The sequence below is a fragment of the Trichechus manatus genome, unplaced genomic scaffold (genome assembly GCF_000243295.1).
Source record: "Trichechus manatus latirostris isolate Lorelei unplaced genomic scaffold, TriManLat1.0 scaffold00076, whole genome shotgun sequence".
In the NCBI taxonomy this organism is placed as follows: domain Eukaryota; kingdom Metazoa; phylum Chordata; class Mammalia; order Sirenia; family Trichechidae; genus Trichechus; species Trichechus manatus.
The window spans coordinates 9,056,442-9,075,014 of NW_004444012.1; the positions used below are offsets into that span (position 1 = coordinate 9,056,442).

The 18,573-nt window shown below is 56.3% G+C and overlaps 3 protein-coding genes across 4 annotated transcripts in view; 2 read left to right on the forward strand and 1 right to left on the reverse strand.

Moving 5' to 3' along the window:
* Positions 1 to 2,020: 2,020 nt before the first annotated feature.
* GCHFR (GTP cyclohydrolase I feedback regulator) lies at positions 2,021 to 5,410 on the forward strand. 2 transcript variants are annotated; one of them, XM_004380636.2, is made up of 3 exons: positions 2,021 to 2,159; positions 3,723 to 3,817; positions 4,988 to 5,410. In XM_004380636.2, exons 1-3 carry the CDS (start codon positions 2,124 to 2,126, stop codon positions 5,109 to 5,111), a joined length of 255 nt encoding a protein of 84 aa, XP_004380693.1. In that variant the 5' UTR covers positions 2,021 to 2,123; the 3' UTR covers positions 5,112 to 5,410. The 2 variants fall into 2 exon arrangements, with proteins under 2 accessions (XP_004380693.1, XP_023590858.1); XM_023735090.1 differs by lacking the exon at positions 2,021 to 2,159 and adding an exon at positions 2,345 to 2,523.
* A 199-nt stretch (positions 5,411 to 5,609) lies between these two features.
* DNAJC17 (DnaJ heat shock protein family (Hsp40) member C17) overlaps positions 5,610 to 18,573 on the reverse strand; it is a 43,113-nt gene continuing 30,149 nt past the window's right edge. The window contains exons 2-11 of the mRNA XM_004380637.1: positions 16,751 to 16,820; positions 16,397 to 16,455; positions 16,052 to 16,139; positions 14,035 to 14,120; positions 13,726 to 13,822; positions 13,103 to 13,146; positions 12,634 to 12,711; positions 11,823 to 11,903; positions 11,187 to 11,297; positions 5,610 to 5,799 (exon numbers count right to left, since the gene is read on the reverse strand). Of these exons, the coding sequence (XP_004380694.1) occupies positions 5,677 to 5,799; positions 11,187 to 11,297; positions 11,823 to 11,903; positions 12,634 to 12,711; positions 13,103 to 13,146; positions 13,726 to 13,822; positions 14,035 to 14,120; positions 16,052 to 16,139; positions 16,397 to 16,455; positions 16,751 to 16,820 (837 nt within the window). The 3' untranslated portion in view covers positions 5,610 to 5,676. The remainder of the gene's footprint in view (positions 5,800 to 11,186; positions 11,298 to 11,822; positions 11,904 to 12,633; positions 12,712 to 13,102; positions 13,147 to 13,725; positions 13,823 to 14,034; positions 14,121 to 16,051; positions 16,140 to 16,396; positions 16,456 to 16,750; positions 16,821 to 18,573) is intronic.
* On the forward strand, positions 7,957 to 9,048 carry CUNH15orf62 (chromosome unknown C15orf62 homolog). The gene is made up of 2 exons (XM_004380639.2): positions 7,957 to 8,020; positions 8,245 to 9,048. The coding sequence occupies exon 2, from the start codon at positions 8,338 to 8,340 to the stop codon at positions 8,863 to 8,865; it is 528 nt and encodes a 175-aa protein (XP_004380696.1). The 5' UTR covers positions 7,957 to 8,020; positions 8,245 to 8,337; the 3' UTR covers positions 8,866 to 9,048.

Here is an 18,573-nt window from a genome sequence, read left to right on the forward strand (position 1 = left end):
AGTACTTTCCTTGTGTCTTTGGTGTTCTTCATTCTCCTTTACTCCAGGTGGTTGGGACCAATTGACGGATCTTAGATGGCCGCTTACAAGCTTTTAAGACTCCAGACGCCACTCACCAAAGTAGGATTCCTGTAGTTTTTATGTAGGAGAGGTTTGGGCTAGGTCATACGGTATGCACATCTTCAACTTCACTCCTCAAACCAAACCAAATCCACTGCCGTCGAGTGGATTCCAACTCACAGCGGCCCTATAGGACAGAGTAGAAGTGGCCTGTAGGGCTTCCAAGGCTGTAAATCTCTACGGAAGCAGACTGCCACATCTTTCTCCCACGGAGCAGATGGTAAGTTCCAACCGCTGATCTTTTGCTTGGCAGTCAAGTGCTTTAACCATTGCGCTACCAGGGCTCCGATTCAGCTTCACTGTGTCAAATTATTTTCCAAAGTGATTACATCAGTGGTACCAATTTGCATTCCCAGCAGTAGTACGTGTTCTAGTTGCTCTCTATCTTCACCCACACTTGATATTTACAGACTTTGTGTGTGTGTGCTAATCTGTAAAACAGGATCTCACTGTGCTTTAAAATGTGGTTGGATTTGCATTTCCCAATTGCTAATGATGTTGAGCATCTTGTTGTATGTTTATTGGCCGTTTCCATTTCCTCTTTTGTGAAGCGCCTATTCATTTGCCCAAGTTTCATCTGTTGCTTTATCTTTTTCACACTGACTTGTAGGAATTCTTTACATACCCTGGGCATTAATTCAACGTTGGTTTTGACAAATCCTTTGTTAAACACGAATATGTCTTATCTCCAGCTAAATTGTTAGTCCTGGAGCCCTGTGGTGCAGTGGTTAAGAGCTTGGCTGCTGACCAAAAGATTGGTAGTTCAAATCCACCTGCCACTCCTTGGAAACCCTATGAGGCAGTTCTACTCTGTTCTATAGGGTCTTTAAGATTACACCTTCCTATGTCCCTTGTAGCTCTCTGTACATCCATCAAAAGTGCTGCAGGCACAGAGCATGCTCTATAAATACTCATTGATGGAAGTGATGATTTTTCAGGGGCCAGGGAAGGGAAGGTTATAGGATGGGTTTTTGTTTGTTTGTTTTCTTTGTTTTGACGTCTTTTTTAGAGACCCAATCACAACAGTGCAGATCAAGAATGTTGAGTTGTCAGATTTTGATACATCCGGAGGACGGCATGGACGCATCGCTATGAACTCGCTGCTCTCTCATTGGTAGCAGGTGCTGGTAAGATTTGTCATTTGCCCCAGGTGTTGCCTTGCTGTCGCCTGCGCGTGCGCTGGGTCTCTCCAACCGCGAGGGAAGCTCTCAGAAGGGCCAGGTTCCATCCATTTAAGCCACTCCAGCCCTGGTACCCAGCCAAGCACTCCGTTCCTTACAGATTTACTTGTAGGGCGACCGAAATACGAGGGAACGCTGCTGTACTAGGAATTCCAGCCAGGGAGGTGGAAATGCCCATTGCGCCGGGGTGGTATTTTAGCTGTAGCATTCAGGACAAGCCACAAGCCTCCTACCCTCGCCTCCCGTGCGCTGAGAAATCAATGGAGAATGAGCAGAAGTGTCTTGGGGAGGGAAGTGGGGATCCGCTAAAAGCTTTAGAGGTGACCCTGGGCGGGGTGGGCTGGAGCATGGAGAGGCTTCAGCGGGATCGCCGTTTGCTCTCTGCTCTGCTTCACAGGTATGGGGGTGGGACCAACAGGACTTTGGAACCTGTTGCTCGAGGTGTTGAAGTAAGAGGGCGCAGGGTCAACAGGCGCTCTTGGCGCAACAGCAGGCCGCGGCCAGCCGAGCCCGCCCAGCCACCCCCGCCTCCCGGCCGTGGTGCGGGCACACCGCACACACACCCCCACCGCCTCGCAGTCCAAGTCTGCTGCCCCCAGGGCAGGGGCGGCCCCAACCGCCGAGGGCAGGGGCGCGTCACGGCGCCCGCTCCCGATTGGCCGGAGGCGCGGTCACCGCCCGGCGCTCGGGGATTGGCGCCGCCCGAGGCCAGAGCAGGAGTAACCGGGCCCCGCGGCTGGTTGCAGTCCTGAAGCCCGAGGGGCTGGCGTCGGCTCGGAGTCGGAAGCCGCGGGGTGGGAGGCCGGCCGTGACGCACGCACCATGCCCTACCTGCTCATCAGCACCCAGATCCGCATGGTGAGTACCGGCCGCCGGTGAGTTCCAGCCGCGCCTGGGCCCCAGGGTGGCAGCGCCCACCGGTGGCTGGACCCCGAGCCCCCCTGGGGCACGCCTCCTCGGGCCGCCAGGAGGGAAACTGGGGCTGCGGACTAAGCCCTGCTCCGACGCCCAAGACTCAGGAAGCTCTGGCCCGCCCGGAGCCTCCATGGCCGCGAAGGGGGCTGGGTGCATGCGTCCCGGCGATGGAGCGACCTCTGGCGCCTCCAGTCCTACCGGTCCGGTAGCTCCGAGCCTCCGGGAGCGACCCAGAGAGCCCTGGCCCCACACAGAGCCGCTCCGCAGGAAAAAAGAGAGAAACAGCCTTGGAAAAGAAAAGGACGCGGTAACGCGCTGAAACACCTGTGCCGAGTCCCTGGCTCACACACAGCCACTAAATGCACCTTTAGGCGCTTCCAGGAAGGGCTTAACTTCAGAATGATGTGGCTGGGTTTCCTAGCTGGGCAGCTGGATGCCCCTCTCCCCCTCTCACGCCCCCGTGCTCAGGTGATCCATCAGAGGGTACACAGCTCTCCTGGGGTGAAGGAAACAGCAGGCGGTCACCCCATGGCCAGGAGAGGTCTTGGCGGTGCCCTAGGGCGGTTGTTTAAGCAGCCCCTGAGGAGTGGTTAAAATGCGGCTTCCTGGGCCCCTTTCTAGCCCTCCTGAGACAGTCTAGGTGTGGGTCCTGGACTCCTGCCCTCAGGTGATTCTTTTTTCTTTTCCTTTGAAAAATATAACAGCTTTATTGAGACAATTCACACAGCACACAATTCACCCATTTGAAGTATACAATGCACAATAGTATATTCAGAGTTGTGTGACCGTCACCATCATTTTAGAACATTTTATCACCCCAAAAGGAAAGTCCATACCCGTTAGCAGTCACTCCCCTTTTCGCTCAGTCCCCATCCCCCAGCCCTAGTCAATGGCTCATCAACCTTCTGTCCCCAGATTTGCCTCTTCTGGGCGTTCATAGAAATGAAACCATACAGTACATGGTCTTCTGTGTCTGGCTTCTCTCCTTCCGCGTGTTTTAAAGGTTCAACCATATGGATGCGTGTATCAGTACTTCATCCTTTCATTGCCGAATGATATTCCATAGCTATACCAAGTTTTATTTATCCATTCACTTTTTGAAGGGCATTTGGGTTATTTCCACTTTTTGGCTATTTTGAATAATGCCGCCATAAACATTCATGTACACGATTTTGTGTGGACATTTGTTTGCATTTCTTTTGTTCCCTAGGTGATTCTGACACACACAAACATGGGTGGTGGGGCCTAGCGGGAAGGTGCCACTATTCAGGCAATGCCCAGCTCAGCTTAGAGGGGGCTAGGGAAGCCCCCATTGCCAGCCGGGTTGTGGGATCACTGACAAGCTGCACCCCTTCCTTCCCAGTTTGTGTCAGCCCCCCAAGGGTCCTTCCCCCTCCTCCAGCCTTTAACAGAAGCTGGTCAGGACCTGCAGGCAGGGCGGAAGCAGAGGTGAGGCCTTCCATCTCTGCCTGGCAGCCAACTAAGCCACTGTGGCTTCCCTTGCAGGAGGTGGGCCCCACCATGGTCGGGGACGAGCACTCGGACCCGGAGCTGATGCAGCATCTCGGGGCCTCAAAGAGAAGCGTCCTGGGAAACAACTTGTAAGTCATGGAATCCCTCAGTGCCTTCTCCCTGCCAGCTCCTAGACTTGCCCCTGGTCCCTTTACACAACCACCAAACCCAGGGCCCGCGCCACTGCCCAGCCTCGGGGCCCGTCTGCCTGTGCCCTGGGCTCTGTTCTCTGTAGGGTCCATCCTGTACCCCCAGCACCTGCTCGCTCTGCAAGCTTTCCCGCTGGCCCTCCCTTCACGAGGCGTCCTTAGAACACCAGCACAGAGTCCAGTTCGCTGGGTATGGGACTCCATAAGCAGATGCTTCTTGCTCTGCCCTTACAGCGCTAAGCTGGACCCTCAAGGCAAAGGTAGGCACAGAGAGGAGGATTTCTGTCTCAGAAATAGCTGGGTGAGTCATGACACCAAGCCCTAGAAATGGAGAGCAGGAAGCCTGGACCCCACTTCAGCTGCCTGGGGACTCGGCTGTTCCCTGGGCATCCTTCACACCACCGCCATGTAAACTGTGCTCGTGGCTCCCTCACCCCTCCCGCCCTGTGTGGGGAGAAGCCTGGCTCGGAACTCCTGAGAGGAGCTGCCAGAGGGAGTCTCAAGTTCAAAGGGGAAAGAGAAGGCGAGCTGATCCCAGCCCTTATATCAAGGTTGCAGGCAGAAGCCAACCGCTAACCCTTTGTTGGGAGGGGTTTGCCTTGAGATGGCTGGCCTGGGGCTTTCAGCCTTGATCTGCTCACTGGCCCCCAGCATTAACTAGCCTGAAAGAAGGGGAGCCCAGCATTCCTGATGCCAGCAGCAGCTGCAGAGTCGGGAGCTGGTCAACCTGGACCTCGTTGCTCCAGGACTCAGGACTCGGGCAGAGGAGCCATCCGGGAGAGCAGGCCACGCTTTCTGACCTGTGGTGGCTAAAGGCACGCATGGCTGCTGTCAGGCTAACGCAGGTCCTACTGCCTGACACTGGGAAAGCTTTCTCGCTTATAGAATGGGGACAGTTACAGTCCCTCGTTAGGTTGTTGGGATAAGTGCGATTTTGCGTGTAAAGTGCTCAGCGGGGAGGGCTGGGGGCCATGCTCGGCCAGGCGCGTGAAGCACCTAGATGTCAGGACTGAGTGTTCCCGGCACCGCTGTGCCTGAGGCCGACCTAGCTTTGTACACGGAGCTTGCTCTGTGTGCCCCTCAGGCCACCCCTGCCTGGTCTCTTCGCAGCTGTGAGTACTACGTCAACGACCCTCCTCGCATAGTCCTGGACAAGCTGGAGCGCAGGGGCTTCCGTGTGCTGAGCATGACAGGGGTGGGCCAGACGCTGGTGTGGTGTCTGCACAAGGAGTGAGCTGCAGGAGCCGACTGGTTTGGAGCGGCAACCGTGGGCCCAGGCCTGCCTCACCGACCACCCTGCTCCTCTTCCCAGACCGTCACTGGCCTCGGTCCGGCACCGATGGGCAGGGACGGCTTTCTCTGACACCCGGCCTCAGTCAGTCAGGGAGGGCAGGGCCCCTAGCCTGGTGCTCCCGAAGGCCCTGGAGTATGCCATGTTCTGTGGGCAGCATGAGGGGCCCAGCCCAGAGCCTGGCACCCCAGTCTGGGACGCCCAGGCTGCGTCCTGTGTAGCTAGTCCAACAAGCTAATAAAGGGCTGTGATGAATGGTTGCTCTTCTGCTCTGCTTACCACCGACTCTCACTACTGGAGCCCTTCCCTGGGGTCAGCCCGCTCCCGGAGAGGAGACCCGGGCCTGCTTGGAGGGAGGCCTCTGAGGCAGAGCCCTGACACCAGGGCCGTGCTCGGGCAGGTAGCACCCTACACCCGTGTACGTAATAGGCACAAACTCTTAAAAAACAAAGTTTATTGGTGATGTTTAAGAAAAGAGATGCACGGTGGGAGGGGCTGGAGCCCGGGGCTACGTGGGTGGCCCCTCCTTGTCCTCTTGCTCCATCCGGGCGATCAGCTGCTGCCGTTCGGCTGCCTGGCGCATGCGCATCATGACGAGGCTCTCATAGTCCCTCTCGGACAGCACTGAGCCCTGGTGGGTAGAGCAGGGACACCGGTCAGGGACACAGGACACAGCCCCAGAGACTCCAGGCTTCAGAGGATGGCGTCTAGGGTCAAGGACGGAGGTGGGCAGGGGTGCCCAGGAAAGCAGCAGGGAGCATCTAGAATACAGACTCATTCAGTCCTTCAAAACAGGCCGGCCTTGGGCCTCCAGGCTGGCTTCTCCCATCCGGCACCCCCTCCAGCCCATCTCAGTTAAGCCCGGCCCCGTCGCCCCGGCCCTCAGCATCTGCAGTCAGCTCTGCAGTCAGCTCTGGCTCACCTCTGTGTGAATCACTTCCCTGCTCTAGCCAGGGCCTCATCACCATTTCCTCTCAGCCCTTTAACACCCCTTCTTCCCCACCACGGGTCTGCCTCTCACAGGCTTCTGACGAAGTTGTCAGGTGCACAGAGTCGTTTGCCCAGTAGAGGTGACAGCACTGTCCGTTCCCGGCTCCCTGTCTTCCCTGTGGTTTGGCTCCGCTGAGGAGGCAGGAGAAGGGAGCCCTACCCTAGACATGGCCTCAAACAGTCCCACCCTAGGAGAGATAAACAAGCTGGGTCCGGCTGGCCTCCTAAAAATACATACCAGGCCTCCTGGAGGGCAGGGCCCCTGGCTTTTTCTTTTATGACCTTGCCAGCTTGGTGCGGGGGATTAAGGAGTGCTATGTTTTAATAATCAAAAGAATAACAAACAACCTTCTCAATGGGCTGAGGCTATGGGGTGGAGAAGCAGCTCTGCAGCAGAACCGGAGCTGCCAACCCCACGCCCTGATAAGGTCTGCAGTGGGAATTCAATCACTTCCTCCCTCTGCGGCTGAAGCTGTGTGAAGCCCACCTGAGTTGGCACGGGTGGGAGGGGGGCACCGAGCCAGGGGTTGCAAGATGCTTGGCCCTCCGTCAGGGGAGCAGGCTGCTGGGCCCTGTTCCACACTGGCACGCTCATGGAACAAACCAGGAAGGAAGCTTGGTGGTCAGTGACCCAGGAAATAAGAAGGGAGTGGCTGGGACTAAGAGGCCAAGCCCTGGCCAACTGGTTTGGAGTAAGGGCTGTAGAGAAACAGGAAGTATTACTCAGCCTGGACTCCCCCTGCCTCCTCCCACCTGCTCCACCCCTCCTCCTCTCTCCATCCCAGCCAGGCCACCTAAGCTGGACTCCTAGCACCAATGACCACTCCTGACAGCCCTCAAGGTGGTCTCGCCTCCTCCAGAGGACGGAGCCCAAACGGGGCCCAGGCCCCAGAGGGGAAGGACTAGAGTGCACGGGAAGGAGGCAGCAGGACCCTGGCCTTGAACCCCGGCTTTGAGCTGGTTCGACCCCCTGCTGAGAATCTGCATTTCCACCTCAGAATCTGCATCTTAACAAATCCCCAGGTGATTCTGCGCCTGCCAGGAGGCCGTCTGGAGAAAGCTAGGGAGGATGAGAAAGTGGGCGCCCAGGCTGGTGTCCCCTCCCCAGGTTAGCCTGCTCTGCCAGGGAAACCTGCAGTCACCCATGGCATGCCCCCAACCAGTCCTGGGAGGAGCTGAGCCCTTACAGGCATGGGGCCGCTCCCCCTCACACACCCTCTGCCCCTTCCCCCATACCTGCAGGCCCTGCTAATGAGGGCCTACCACCAGGCTCTGGGGCTGAGTCACCCACACTAGCGACCAGTTTCTCTTCCTTCCCCCATCACGGCTCCATGCTCCTGCCTTTCAGTAAGCTCCCGCCCTCCCTAGGCTCTTCCTTCCCAGACACACTGGGCTGGGCAGCCAGGCCCGTGGTGGCAGGAGCCTGATAAGAAAGGAAGCAGAGGTGACACATCAAGCAGGGCTGCCCCCAGACCAGTCCTCGGTGGAATCTGGGGCTCCCCACTGCCCTGGGGTGTGGGCCACAGCCGCCCCAAGCCCTGCACGTGGATGCTGCAATTACCTCTGAGCGTGAAACCCGGCTTCCCACTTGGCTGAGTCAGCCAAACACAAAGCACCTCGCCACCGCCACACGCCTGCACACACAGCCAAGCCACCAACCAGCGTCCAGGCAGTGCCGGCACTGCCCTAGAGACCAACAAGGGGCCAAAGAAACCACCAGACAGGGACACCCCCACTGTCCGTCCGACCCCTCCGCCTACGCAGGCCCCAGCCCGGCCCCTTGGACCCAGCACACTGGCTGGCCTGGCCCAGCCTGTGAAGACTCTTCTCTGACACCACAAGGCTGTCCTGACTCAGCTCCAGTAAGTGCTTCTCCTGCCTCTTGGGGTTTTTCCAGGGTTCCTCTGGGAAGCGCCTGCCTCTTCAGGAACTCCCAGCTTTCTGCTGTCCCGGACAGAAATGTGCCTCTGCTCTGGGCCTTGTCCCACCCTCCGAGATGCTGGCCAAAGGGCTGTGCTGAGCAGACACCCAGGGGCCTCTGCTTCTGGCCCACTAAGCCCTTCTCCCTGAATCTTGCAATTCACAGCTCCAGCTGGGCCCAGATGGTCACTAGCTGCTCCTGAACATCTGTCCACCGGGCTTCTGAGGGCCAGGCTTGTCTGCTGGCTCCCTGGGGCCCATGGAGACCTGGTGGAAAGGCTCCTTCCACAACACCTCCTTCTTCAAGCGGCTGAGCCTAAGGCGGCCGAGGCGACCACGGCAACAGAGCAGTGTGCCCAGCCAGGCCAGCACAGCTGGTGGTGACCATGAGGAATACAGCAACCGAGAGGTCATCCGGGAGCTGCGAGGGAGGCCAGACAGCCGGCGCCTCCCACTGTTGGGGGACGAGCAGCCCCGGGCCACGCTGCAGGCCCCACCCAAGCCCCCGCGCCTTTACCGAGAGACCTCCAGCTGCCCCAACATCCCGGAGCCCCCAGCCTCCTACACTGCTGCCTACCCTGCTACCCTGCCCTCGGCCCTCTCGCTGGCAGGCGCCCTCCACCAGTACTCGGAGGAGGGCCCTCTGGACACTGCCCCCTTCCAGGAGACGCCTGCCCCGGACCTCAGTGACCCCTTCTTCTCCTTCAAAGTGGACCTGGGGATTTCACTTCTCGAGGAAGTTCTACAGATTCTGAGGGAGCAATTGCCCAGTGAAGCCAGCTTCTGAATGAGGATGGGAAGAGGTGGGTGACCGTAACAGCTGGAAGCCTGGGGCCCAGGGGGTACAGTGGTGGACTGCGGAGAAGCTGGGGACAGGACCCCAGGCTCTGCCTGCCCTCTGGGCCCTGAAGAGTCACCCCAGAGTAGGGGGACAGAGGCGCAGAGGCAAGCTGGCAGGAACACTGAAGGAAGCTGGCGAGGCCGGGAGAGAAGACCGCACCCCGTAACCACAACACGCAGGCAGAGAGCCAGCAGAGGGCGAGGACGGCAGTGGGCACGCAGACTGAGCAGGACAGACGGTGCTGCTGTCGACAGAGAGGCCAGGAAAAGTTGGGGCAAAAGTGGTCCAACCCAAGCCAGAGAGGAAACGGGTGAGCCGGGCTTGGCCTGCACCTTCCAATGTGGTAGTCACTCGTTACATGTGACCATTTAAATTTAATTGAAATGAAATAAAATGAAAAATTCAGTTCCTCAGCTGCACTAGCCACATTTCAAACGCTCAGTAGCCGCGTATGGCTAGTGGCTACCACGCCGGGCAGCGCAGAACGGACGTCGACACTACTGCAGGAAGTTCTACGGGGCAGCGCCGGGCCAGACCGAGGCCTGGAGCCACCAGTGGCACTGATGGGGGAAGGGAGAACGGTGTGGGGGCTGCAAGGGGCAGGAGGGGCGGGCAGAGTAGGAAGAGACAGGCAGGGGGAGATACAGAGTATTACTCAGGAAAAAGGCCAACACCAACCGAGAGCCCAACAGGGGACCTGAGAGACTCAACCCGCCAGCACAGCTGTTGAGAGCAATCCCTGGTGCCCAAGGGAAGCAGCTCTGGGAATGTCAGCCAAAGGCATCAGACACAGCTTGCAAAGAGGGGCTCTGGAGAATTCCCAGAATTACTAGTGATGGGAGCCCTTGGGAAATGCAGCAAAAACAGTGGCAGATTTCCCTCCTCCCTCCCCACAAGCCTAGAGGAGAGGACTAGATCAGGGGATGGATAAGCGGCACGGTTGGTCTCCAGAAGCTTCCACCAGGACTGGGGAGCTCTGCCTTGCCTGAACCCTCTGATGAGGGGCCTGCTAACCAGGCGGTGTGGCTGTCCTGCCTCGTGGCCTGGCTGGAAGTCTTGAAACGAGGCCCCATAAGTTCTCTCCTGGGCTGTGTGGGTCTGACCCCCAGGCCTCTCCAAGTGAGGAGAGAGATGTACCCACAGCCCACGCCTGCAGCCTCCCTCTTTCCTCGTCCTCTTGTGTGGATTTCCCAGCAGCAAGGCTCCTCTGTGAATGCCGGAGATAATGAATAAAATGCTTATAACACAACCTGGAGAGTGTCACCTGGGGCTGTGAAGTGCTGGGACTTAAGGTAGGGGGATGAGGTCTCTAAGAAAGGTCCTGAGTCGGGCTCAGAACCAGTTCATTTCCCTCCCCTGTCAGGGTCTGGGACACACTCCCAGGAAGCTTCCCATCCTCACTCCATGTGGAGGGGCCCTAGGAGGCAGGGCTGGGCTGCCGGGCAACGGAGCAGAGATCCTGCCACCTGCTGGAGGAAGCTATAACCCATCAATCTGACGCTCACCCACAGACCGTCCCCCTCCCCACCCCCTCCCATGATTTCAGAGAAGAGCCAGACTTCCAGATCCTGCCTTCAAAGCTTTCTTGTCCCACCAAAGCAAGGGCAGGTGGGGCCTGGGGCAGATGAGGCCTGGGGCAGGTGGGGCCTGGGGCAAGCTGGGCCTGGGGGCAGGTAGGGCCAGGTGCCAGGTGGCCCAAGCCCTGCATCCAGGGCCATGGAGGGCTGAATAAAAGCCTTCATGAAGCTGTGAGGACTACGTGTTTGTGCTGGGCACACGTCAGCTGGAAGGTCTATATTCTTCACCACAAGTTGGGCGCCCAGACTCGGGCAGGCAGCATCCCAGTGTCAGCAGGGTAGCCGGAGGAATATTGCCTCGACACTGGTCCCTGTCTGGGGCAGCCACAGGCGTTATCCGGGAAAATGAAGCACTGGGGAAGGAAGCGGCTGCCTAGTCACCTGCTTCTTCCCTGCAGTACTGGAGCCTCTAGGTAACAAATGTTCCACACCAGAACCAAGCCACCTGGAGGCCATCCCTTTGGGTGATGGTGGGAGCCTGGATGTGGAGGGAAGCTAAAGTCTAAGGATGCTGCATAGGGTAGGGTCCCCAGGGCACTCAGAGAGGAAAGGGGGTCACAGAATCACAGCCCTTCTCACTGTGTTCCCTGACAACCCGAATTTGGGAGAAAGGGTCCCGAGAAAAGCCCAAACAGGATGTGGTCCCCCAAACCCAGAGCAGGCCCAGTTTGATGAGGACTGGCCCTTTACCTGTGACAGTCCTGGGTGGCTGGGGTCCACCGTGCCCTGGGGCTGTCCTTCCAACCAGGAGATCTTCAGAGGGTTATCGACCAGGCCCACCTCATTCTGGACAGCCAGCTCCTGCCAAACAGAGCATCCAGTCCTGGTTCCCACCAACCCAATCAGCTATGAAGTGGCTCTCTCCACCCCACAGAAAGAACCAGAACCAGCATTCGAGTTGTCCAAGCAGAGTCAGGCAACCCCAGCAACCTTCAAACAATGGTGTGCTGAAGCTCTGGTCCCTCTCGTGGGCGAGCGCTGGGCGTGAGCCTTCTGAATTTCAGGAGAGGAAGTAAGCAGAGCTGAAGCCGACAAGCTGGGGGGGTGCTGTCTCCCACTGGAGGAGGTGGGCATGGAGGCTGCAGCCAGCAAGCAGGGAAAAGTCTGCACTCTCCCTCAGCCCCCAGGGCGTCTCCCATCCAGCCCTTCATGCAGTGCGTCTACTCCTGAGAGTCGGGTAGGGGGTTCCGGGGAGCCGGGATCTGACCTGGCCCAGAGCTCCCTGGAAGTGTGGATCACCTGAGCTCAGAGGGTCCACAGAATCCGGTCCCCTGATCTAGAGTGACAGGGCTGCCAATGGCCCCCAAAGCCTCGTGCAGCACTCACCGCAGCCTTAACGGTCGCGAACTCCACCACTGCAGAGCCTGCCTTCTTCTTGGAAAGCACCAGGTTGAGAACCTCACCATACTGCGGGGACAAGAGAGGTCCCGGTAAGCGTGGTTTGGCCTTTGGCACCGACCAGCTCATGCCAGAGACAAGCCCGGGCTCCTGAGGCCCGCTGGGGCACTGTCCGCCGCAGCATAACTTCTTCTTTTTTTTTTTTTTTAATTGTTGTTGTAAATATATATATCACAAAACAATTGCCGATGTGACATTTTCCATGTGTATTATTTAGTGATATCAATGTACATTAATCGCGTTGTGCAACCCTCACCGTAATCACTGTCACATTTTGAGGGATAACTTATTATCAGGATCCCAGAGAAGAGAGATCAGAGATGGGAAAGAAAGGAATTTTTTCCAGGAATGCAGACAGACAGCAAAAAAGAGCTGGGCAAAGGACTGGGGACATGGTAGACTGGCAGAAAGGCCCAGTGGCCTCGGTGGGCTGGAGGTGAAGTGGGTCGCCTTTCACGTCAGATCCCGCCTCCCCTTCCCAACACTCTCAGCCAAGGCTTCTGCTTCCTAACGAATGGCCAGGGCTCGGCCGAGGCAGTGAAGGACAGGACGGCTGGAGGGGACCCAGGGTACACAGTGACAGGAGAACCGAGGCCTGGGAGAAGTCTCCAGGCTGCCCGATGGTCTACAAGACAGACAAAAAAAGGTAGGTAGACATGTTCAGGGAAGTCCAGGCATGGAGCGTAACCTGGGCTCTGGGCCGAGAGGATGGGGAAAGAAGGGAAGTCAGCAGGTAGACCTTCTGAAGAAGCCGCAGGAGGACATCTCTGGAGTAGCCACCTTTTGACTCGTCCTCCTTCCTGCACTTCCATTTTAGCTGAAAAGACAGCAGTGGGCGTCATCACTAAACACGGACCTTTGGCTTACAGTCTGAGCAGACACTCGCCTCGTCTTCAAGGAGGACCCCCCCAGAAACATTGCCCCTTGAACTCTGGTGGGCAGAGTGTCCTCTCCCCCTCTGCAATGCGCCCCGCCCTTAGAGAGCTTCTAGGGGGCGCTCTGCTCTGCTGCCGTCAGGGTTGAGAGCAGCCTTCCACGGCAGAGCTCACAGAGGAAGCTGACTCCCAGAAGCTGTAGAAGGGAAAGGATGGGGCAGTGGGTCCCCAGAGCCCTAGCATCCCCAGCCAGAACCCCCTGAGCCACAGGAAGCATCCGTTCTTGCTAGAGGAGGGGGTGTGAGGTGGCCCATGGATCCCACTAGGACTCACCTTTAGTTTGGGGGTTGCTTTGCCTTCAGTATTCTCTGCCTTTCCTAGAAAAATTGGGAAAAGAAGCAAGGTAGAGTATGAGGGAGTCAGAGGTTGTCCCAGAGATGACAAAGCCCAGAGGCAAGAAGGACCTAGTAAAGGTCACTCCTGACCACAGGCAGTATGTGTCCTGCCCTGGTGAGGGGCCTGGTGGGGACGTAGATGCCATCCCACCCCATCCCAGAGAGCTGCCACTCCAGGTGAGGTCTGCCCAGCTGCCTGTTACAGGGCACCCATGATTAGCACTCTCCACATGAAGTGCTGTGAACACCTCTGGGGGAGTTTGGGGGAGCAGGAGGTAGAGATATAAACCACACAATTCTACTGAAACAAGGTATTCCAGAGCCCTTTCCCCTGGTCATCTGCTCCAAAATAAAGCTAGCTGGCTAGGGACGAAGACAAACGGGGCCAGGAAGCCGGAGGCAGAGCGGAAAGCAGGCCCCAGAGAAGCAGTGGGAAGAAGAGACAGGTGCGTGTGTCAGGGCCAGGGTGCCATCGAGGTTCCGGCAGCCGGAAGCCCCACAGCTCCTCCACTCAGCAGCCAGTGTGCCCACTCCGGGCAGGTGGGTGTGACCAGCTCTCACCTCGCAATCTCTGTTCCCGCTCCTGGCGTATCTGCTCCTGGATCAGCCTCTGCTGTTCCTCCAGCTGCCGGGAACCTTCCTCTCGCAGGCGTTCGATCTGCAGAGCAGGGGTTGGGGATGACAACTCTGTGCAGATCCAGTTCCAAGTTTTCTCACCTTGTAAAGGTCCCTGACTTCCACCTGTAGGCTAGGGCTCAGCAACCTGTGGGCAGGACAGATTACCCAGATCCCCCAGAAGAAAGAGCATGTCCTCCCCGCCAGCGACAGCCACCTCCTCCCCAGCAGATGGCCTCAGGCCTGGCCGCTCACCTCTTGCTCCAGTGTCCTGGTGCTCCTTGTCTCCTCCTCCTCCTCATTCCCGTGGGCCTGCGCCTCCCGCTCCCGGGCCTCCAGGTCTAGGCACAAGGGTCGAAGGACCCAATTGCTGGTCCAAGCAATCTCGACATGGCCTCAGCCCACCCCAGCTCTGGCTGCTCCCCTGAAGTCCCACACAGGACAAAACCATCCAGTAGCCCTGCCTCCTCGCTCCATGCCCACACGCCCTCGAGTTGATTTCCACCGAGAGAAGTCATTGCACAGAAGAAGTGTGGGCTCAGCTGTGGCTTGCCCTAACCAAGCTGGTTCTCCCCAGTCAGTGCCCAGGGTGGGGGTGGGTAGTGTGTCAGCAGCCCCGGGCCACGTGTCAGGGGATGCCGGTGGGCGGAGCGGCTGGCCTCTGCTCCTGAGCTCTGGCGCCACAGCCTGACCTGGGACCCCTTTTGTCTCTGATTCTTTTCCTACCACTTAGCTGAGCTCCCGCCCCCGCCTCATCTTCACCAAGCCTCACGGGGGCCCTGGCTACAGTGGCTCCTGCCCATGTGAGCAGATTCTCTGTGAGGGCATCACCCTGGGTCCTTCCCACCTTCCAAGGGAAACCTGCTTGCTGCCCCAGGCCAGGCCAGCTGCTATGACGACCTTCTCTCAGGCTGGGACTCGCTGCTTCCTTCCTGTGTTCTTTACTTACCTACAACCTACCTTTTTTTTTTTTTTTTTCTGTAAAGAAATGGTACTACTGCGATGGCATATACACATATAAAATATATGGATATGAATAAGCAAGAAGAGGTGCTAACTGAGTAAAGAAATGCCTTGATCAATCTTACCGGGGTGATGAAAATGTTCTAAAACTGATTTATGGCCACAGTTGCACCACTCAGAAAATTTACTAAAAATTATTGAATTATATACTCGAAATGGATGAATTTTATGATATGTAAAATATAACTCAATATAAAAACAAAACAGTTGCCATCAACTCCAACTCATGGGAACCCCATGGGTGTCAGAGTAGAACTGTGCTCCACACAGGGTTTTCAATGGCTAATTTTTTTAAAGTAGATTGCCACGCCTTTCTTCCAAGGTGCCTCTGGGTAGACTCAAACTTCTAACCTTTTGGTTAGCAGCCAAGCGCATTAACCATTTGTACCACCCAGGGACAATATGTTCTTGTTGTTGCGTGCCGCTGAATCGATTCTGACTCATAGCAACCCTACAGGACAGAGTAGAACTGCCTCATAGGGTTTCCAAGGAGCAGCCGGTGGATTCGTACTGCCAACCTTTTGGTTAGCAGCCTGAGCTCTTAACCACTCTGCCACCAGGGCTCCAGGGACAATACAGCTGTTATAAAAAAAAAAAAGAACGAAAGAATGCCTGGACCTAGACGTCTTTGGATCCTTCTGAGGGAGCTTCTCAGAGTGAAAGTTCTGGGCAGGAATGAGGCTGGGACAAATGAAAAACACACAGCGTGGCACGGTGAACAAGAGTACTGATTCTAGTCAGACTGTGTGGGCTCACATCCCAGCTCCGGCAAGTCCTCATCCTCTCGGGGCCTCAGCTTCTCTGTCTATAAAGGATGGGTTTAGTAACACCCACTTCCTTGGACGGTTGTGATAATTAAAGGAAATAATAAAGCACGTCACAACGCTTGCTGTCACTGTTGTTAGGTGCCGTCAAGTCGGTTCGGACTCCTAGTGACACTGCACGCCAGAAGGCAACTCCGCCCTCCTGCGCCATCCTCACAATCGTTGCTATGCTTGGGCCCACTGTTGCAGCCACTGTGTCAGTCCATCTCGTCGAGGGTCCCAATCCTTCGCTAACAGTAAATCTAGCAATTGTTATTATTCCTAAGAGTATCCTTGGAATATCCTACCCCTGGGAACAGGGTTCTGCCAGAGCCTGGGTGGAGAGGCGTGGAGTGACTGAACGGAAGCTCCAGGAAGCAAGTTGACAAGATGGATGGACACGGCCGGGGGAGCAAACCCACGGCCCAGGGCTAGAGGCCACCTACCAAGCTTCACCTTCTTCCTTCTCTCTGTAAGTTTCTGGGTCCTCTCTGCTGCCTGCCTCTTGGCTTTCCTGACCTTGTCATATGCAGCCTGGCGGGAGGAAGGGACACAGAGCAGCGGGTCAGCCAGGGGACGCCAGTAAGGCCCAGCCATCTCCCTGGCGCCTCCCAAGGGCCTGCCTCTGCAGAGCCGCTGGGAGGCAGCCTGGTGACTGGGTCTCCAGGCTTGACAGCAAGGACTGTGCCACACGGCAGAGTGCAGATGATCAAAGCTGAAGGAAGCAAGTGGGCAACCACTCGTTGGTCAACCCAAGAAACCACAGGCCAGACAAATGAGGACGCGCTTACCCTGGCTGCAGCATCAGTCAGCACCTCTAAGGCCTGAGAAAGCTGGTGAAAGAGTTCAGCTAAACACAGGATCAAAAAAAAAGAGGAGAAGAGCAGGGTTAGACTCGGTGATGGTATGCTCCCTCAAAACAGCCCTTCCAAGAAGCCGCAGGCTGGCAGAAAAGCCAGTGTCAGCAGGTGACGGGCCAGCAAGGAAGGGTGAGTGTTTCAGCAGCTGAGCAGATGCCCCAACACGGGAGGTGAAGCCTGGGCCCCACTGCCCAAAAGGCAGGCTGTGTGCAGCTACACTCCCCAGCACCCGCTGGAGAGCTCAGCTCCAGGAAAACATAGTGCCCGTGCCCACGGGAGGCTCACCTGCTCTGGGATTATCCGGATTTTTGTCTGGGTGGCAGGAGAGGGCCTTCTGTCTGTATGCCTTCTTCACCTGGAAGAGTCAGAAGACACGGCCATTTGCTCCTTGCCCAGATCTCTCCCCGAGGGATGAACAGGAAAACCTCGCTAGAGTGATAAGGGAAATACAGGGGGTGCCCGCCATCACCCCTGAAAAGAGAGGCTGCTGGCTCCCACACCTACACGGTCACTTCACAACCACCACGGGGATTTGCAACGGAAGAGACTGTTTGTGGAGGGAGCCGGCCATTGCCCACCCGCGTAGAGCTGGGCCTGCTTCCAGCCCGGTGCATCTCACCCCAGTGGACGTCAAAGGGCTCCTGGAAGGGGTAGCAGTATAGTACCCTGGGTTTCTACAGCCACTTGGAAAAAGGTACTCTCACATACTCTCAGCAGGAGTGTACACTGGAACAAGCTTTCTGGAGGAACACTTAGTCATCGGATTTAAAAACTCCTCGGAATTGGGACTTGCAGAAGTATGCCAAAATAAACATACAAGGATGCTCACTGCAACACTGTTTATAATAGCCCCCAGCTGAAACTACTGCCCAAATCCACATTAACAGGGAGACTCATTAAAAAAACCATGATAGAGAAAAGTATCTCTAGGTGCTGACATAGAAAGATCTCTAAGGTACGCCGCGTGGAAAAAGCAAGGCTCAGAACAGACTACATAATATGATCACTTTTGAGTTTAAAACAAACAAATGAAATATTAATAGTTACAGATACTCCGGTAGGTATAGTTTTGTTTTTTTCTGAAAGCAATCATAAGAAACACGACAGTGGCTTCCTTTGGAGAGCCTGAAGCTGCGGGGGAAGGAAGTATGGATCTACTTCTCATTTATGCCTTCTGTAGTTCAAATTTTCAAACATAGAACAAGGCTTATTGTATTATCATGTTTTATTGTCAACAAGGGTTATCCTAATAGCGAGATTATGGCCCATTTTAAGTTTTCATTTTTGCATCTCCTTGTATTAAAGGTTAAAAAAAACAACCCTAATATTTCTTATATTGGTAAAAATAAACAAGCAAAGCTACCAAGATTCTCTTTCCTGTATTTGCTACATAGCTGTTCTAAGTGAAGACAGAAGAAGATCTCAGAATCTGCTCTGCCTCCTCAGGCCTCCAGCCCCCCACCTCGGCTCTGCCCATGCGATGTGCTGCTCCAGCCTCCTGGGAAAAGAAGCCTCTGGACCTAGAACTTCCAGAAGCAGCTAAGCAGACTGGCTTTCCTGGCTTCAAGATGGCCCCAATAAATACTTCTAAGCCAAAGTGCTAAATAAGGGTCTCCTGAGGCAGCCAGCCAGGTCTACCAGGAGAGGGCCTGCTGGGCAGGTGCCTGACTCAACTCCTGCCTCCACAGCCCAGTCAGGGCAGGCAGCCAACTTACCCAGGACCTGTGGGGGAGTGCTGCCACCTGCTGGGCCCTGGCAAGCACCAGGCCTTCATCTGCCAAGGCAACTAAAGGCCACTTGTGGCTTTCCTGACTGAGCTGGTCTCCTGACAAGCCTGGTCGTAGGACAGGCCTTGGGCATCAAGGGAGTAGATGTACCTCCCAGCCGCCCACCTCTGCACACACCTGACCTGCTTGCTCACCTCCCCACCCTACCCAATGAAGGGTTTACAAAAAAATGTTCTACATCCTACTTTGGTGAGTAGTGTCTGGGTCTTAAAAGCTTGTGAGCGGCCATCTAAAATACTCCACTGGTCCCACCCTGTCAGGAGCAAGGGAGAATGAAGAAAACCAAAGGTACAAGGGAAAGATTAGTCCGAAGGACTAATG

Excerpts from the sequence above, each read along its gene's own strand:
- GCHFR (XM_023735090.1), top strand. The coding sequence starts at position 2,347 with ATGGCCGCGAAGGGGGCTGGGTGCATGCGTCCCGGCGATGGAGCGACC. Across the intron at positions 2,524-3,722 it reads TTGGAAAAGAAAAGGACGCG|GAGGTGGGCCCCACCATGGT; the intron begins GTAACGCGCTGA and ends CTTCCCTTGCAG. Across the intron at positions 3,818-4,987 it reads AGCGTCCTGGGAAACAACTT|CTGTGAGTACTACGTCAACG; the intron begins GTAAGTCATGGA and ends GTCTCTTCGCAG.
- CUNH15orf62 (XM_004380639.2), top strand. The coding sequence starts at position 8,338 with ATGGAGACCTGGTGGAAAGGCTCCTTCCACAACACCTCCTTCTTCAAG.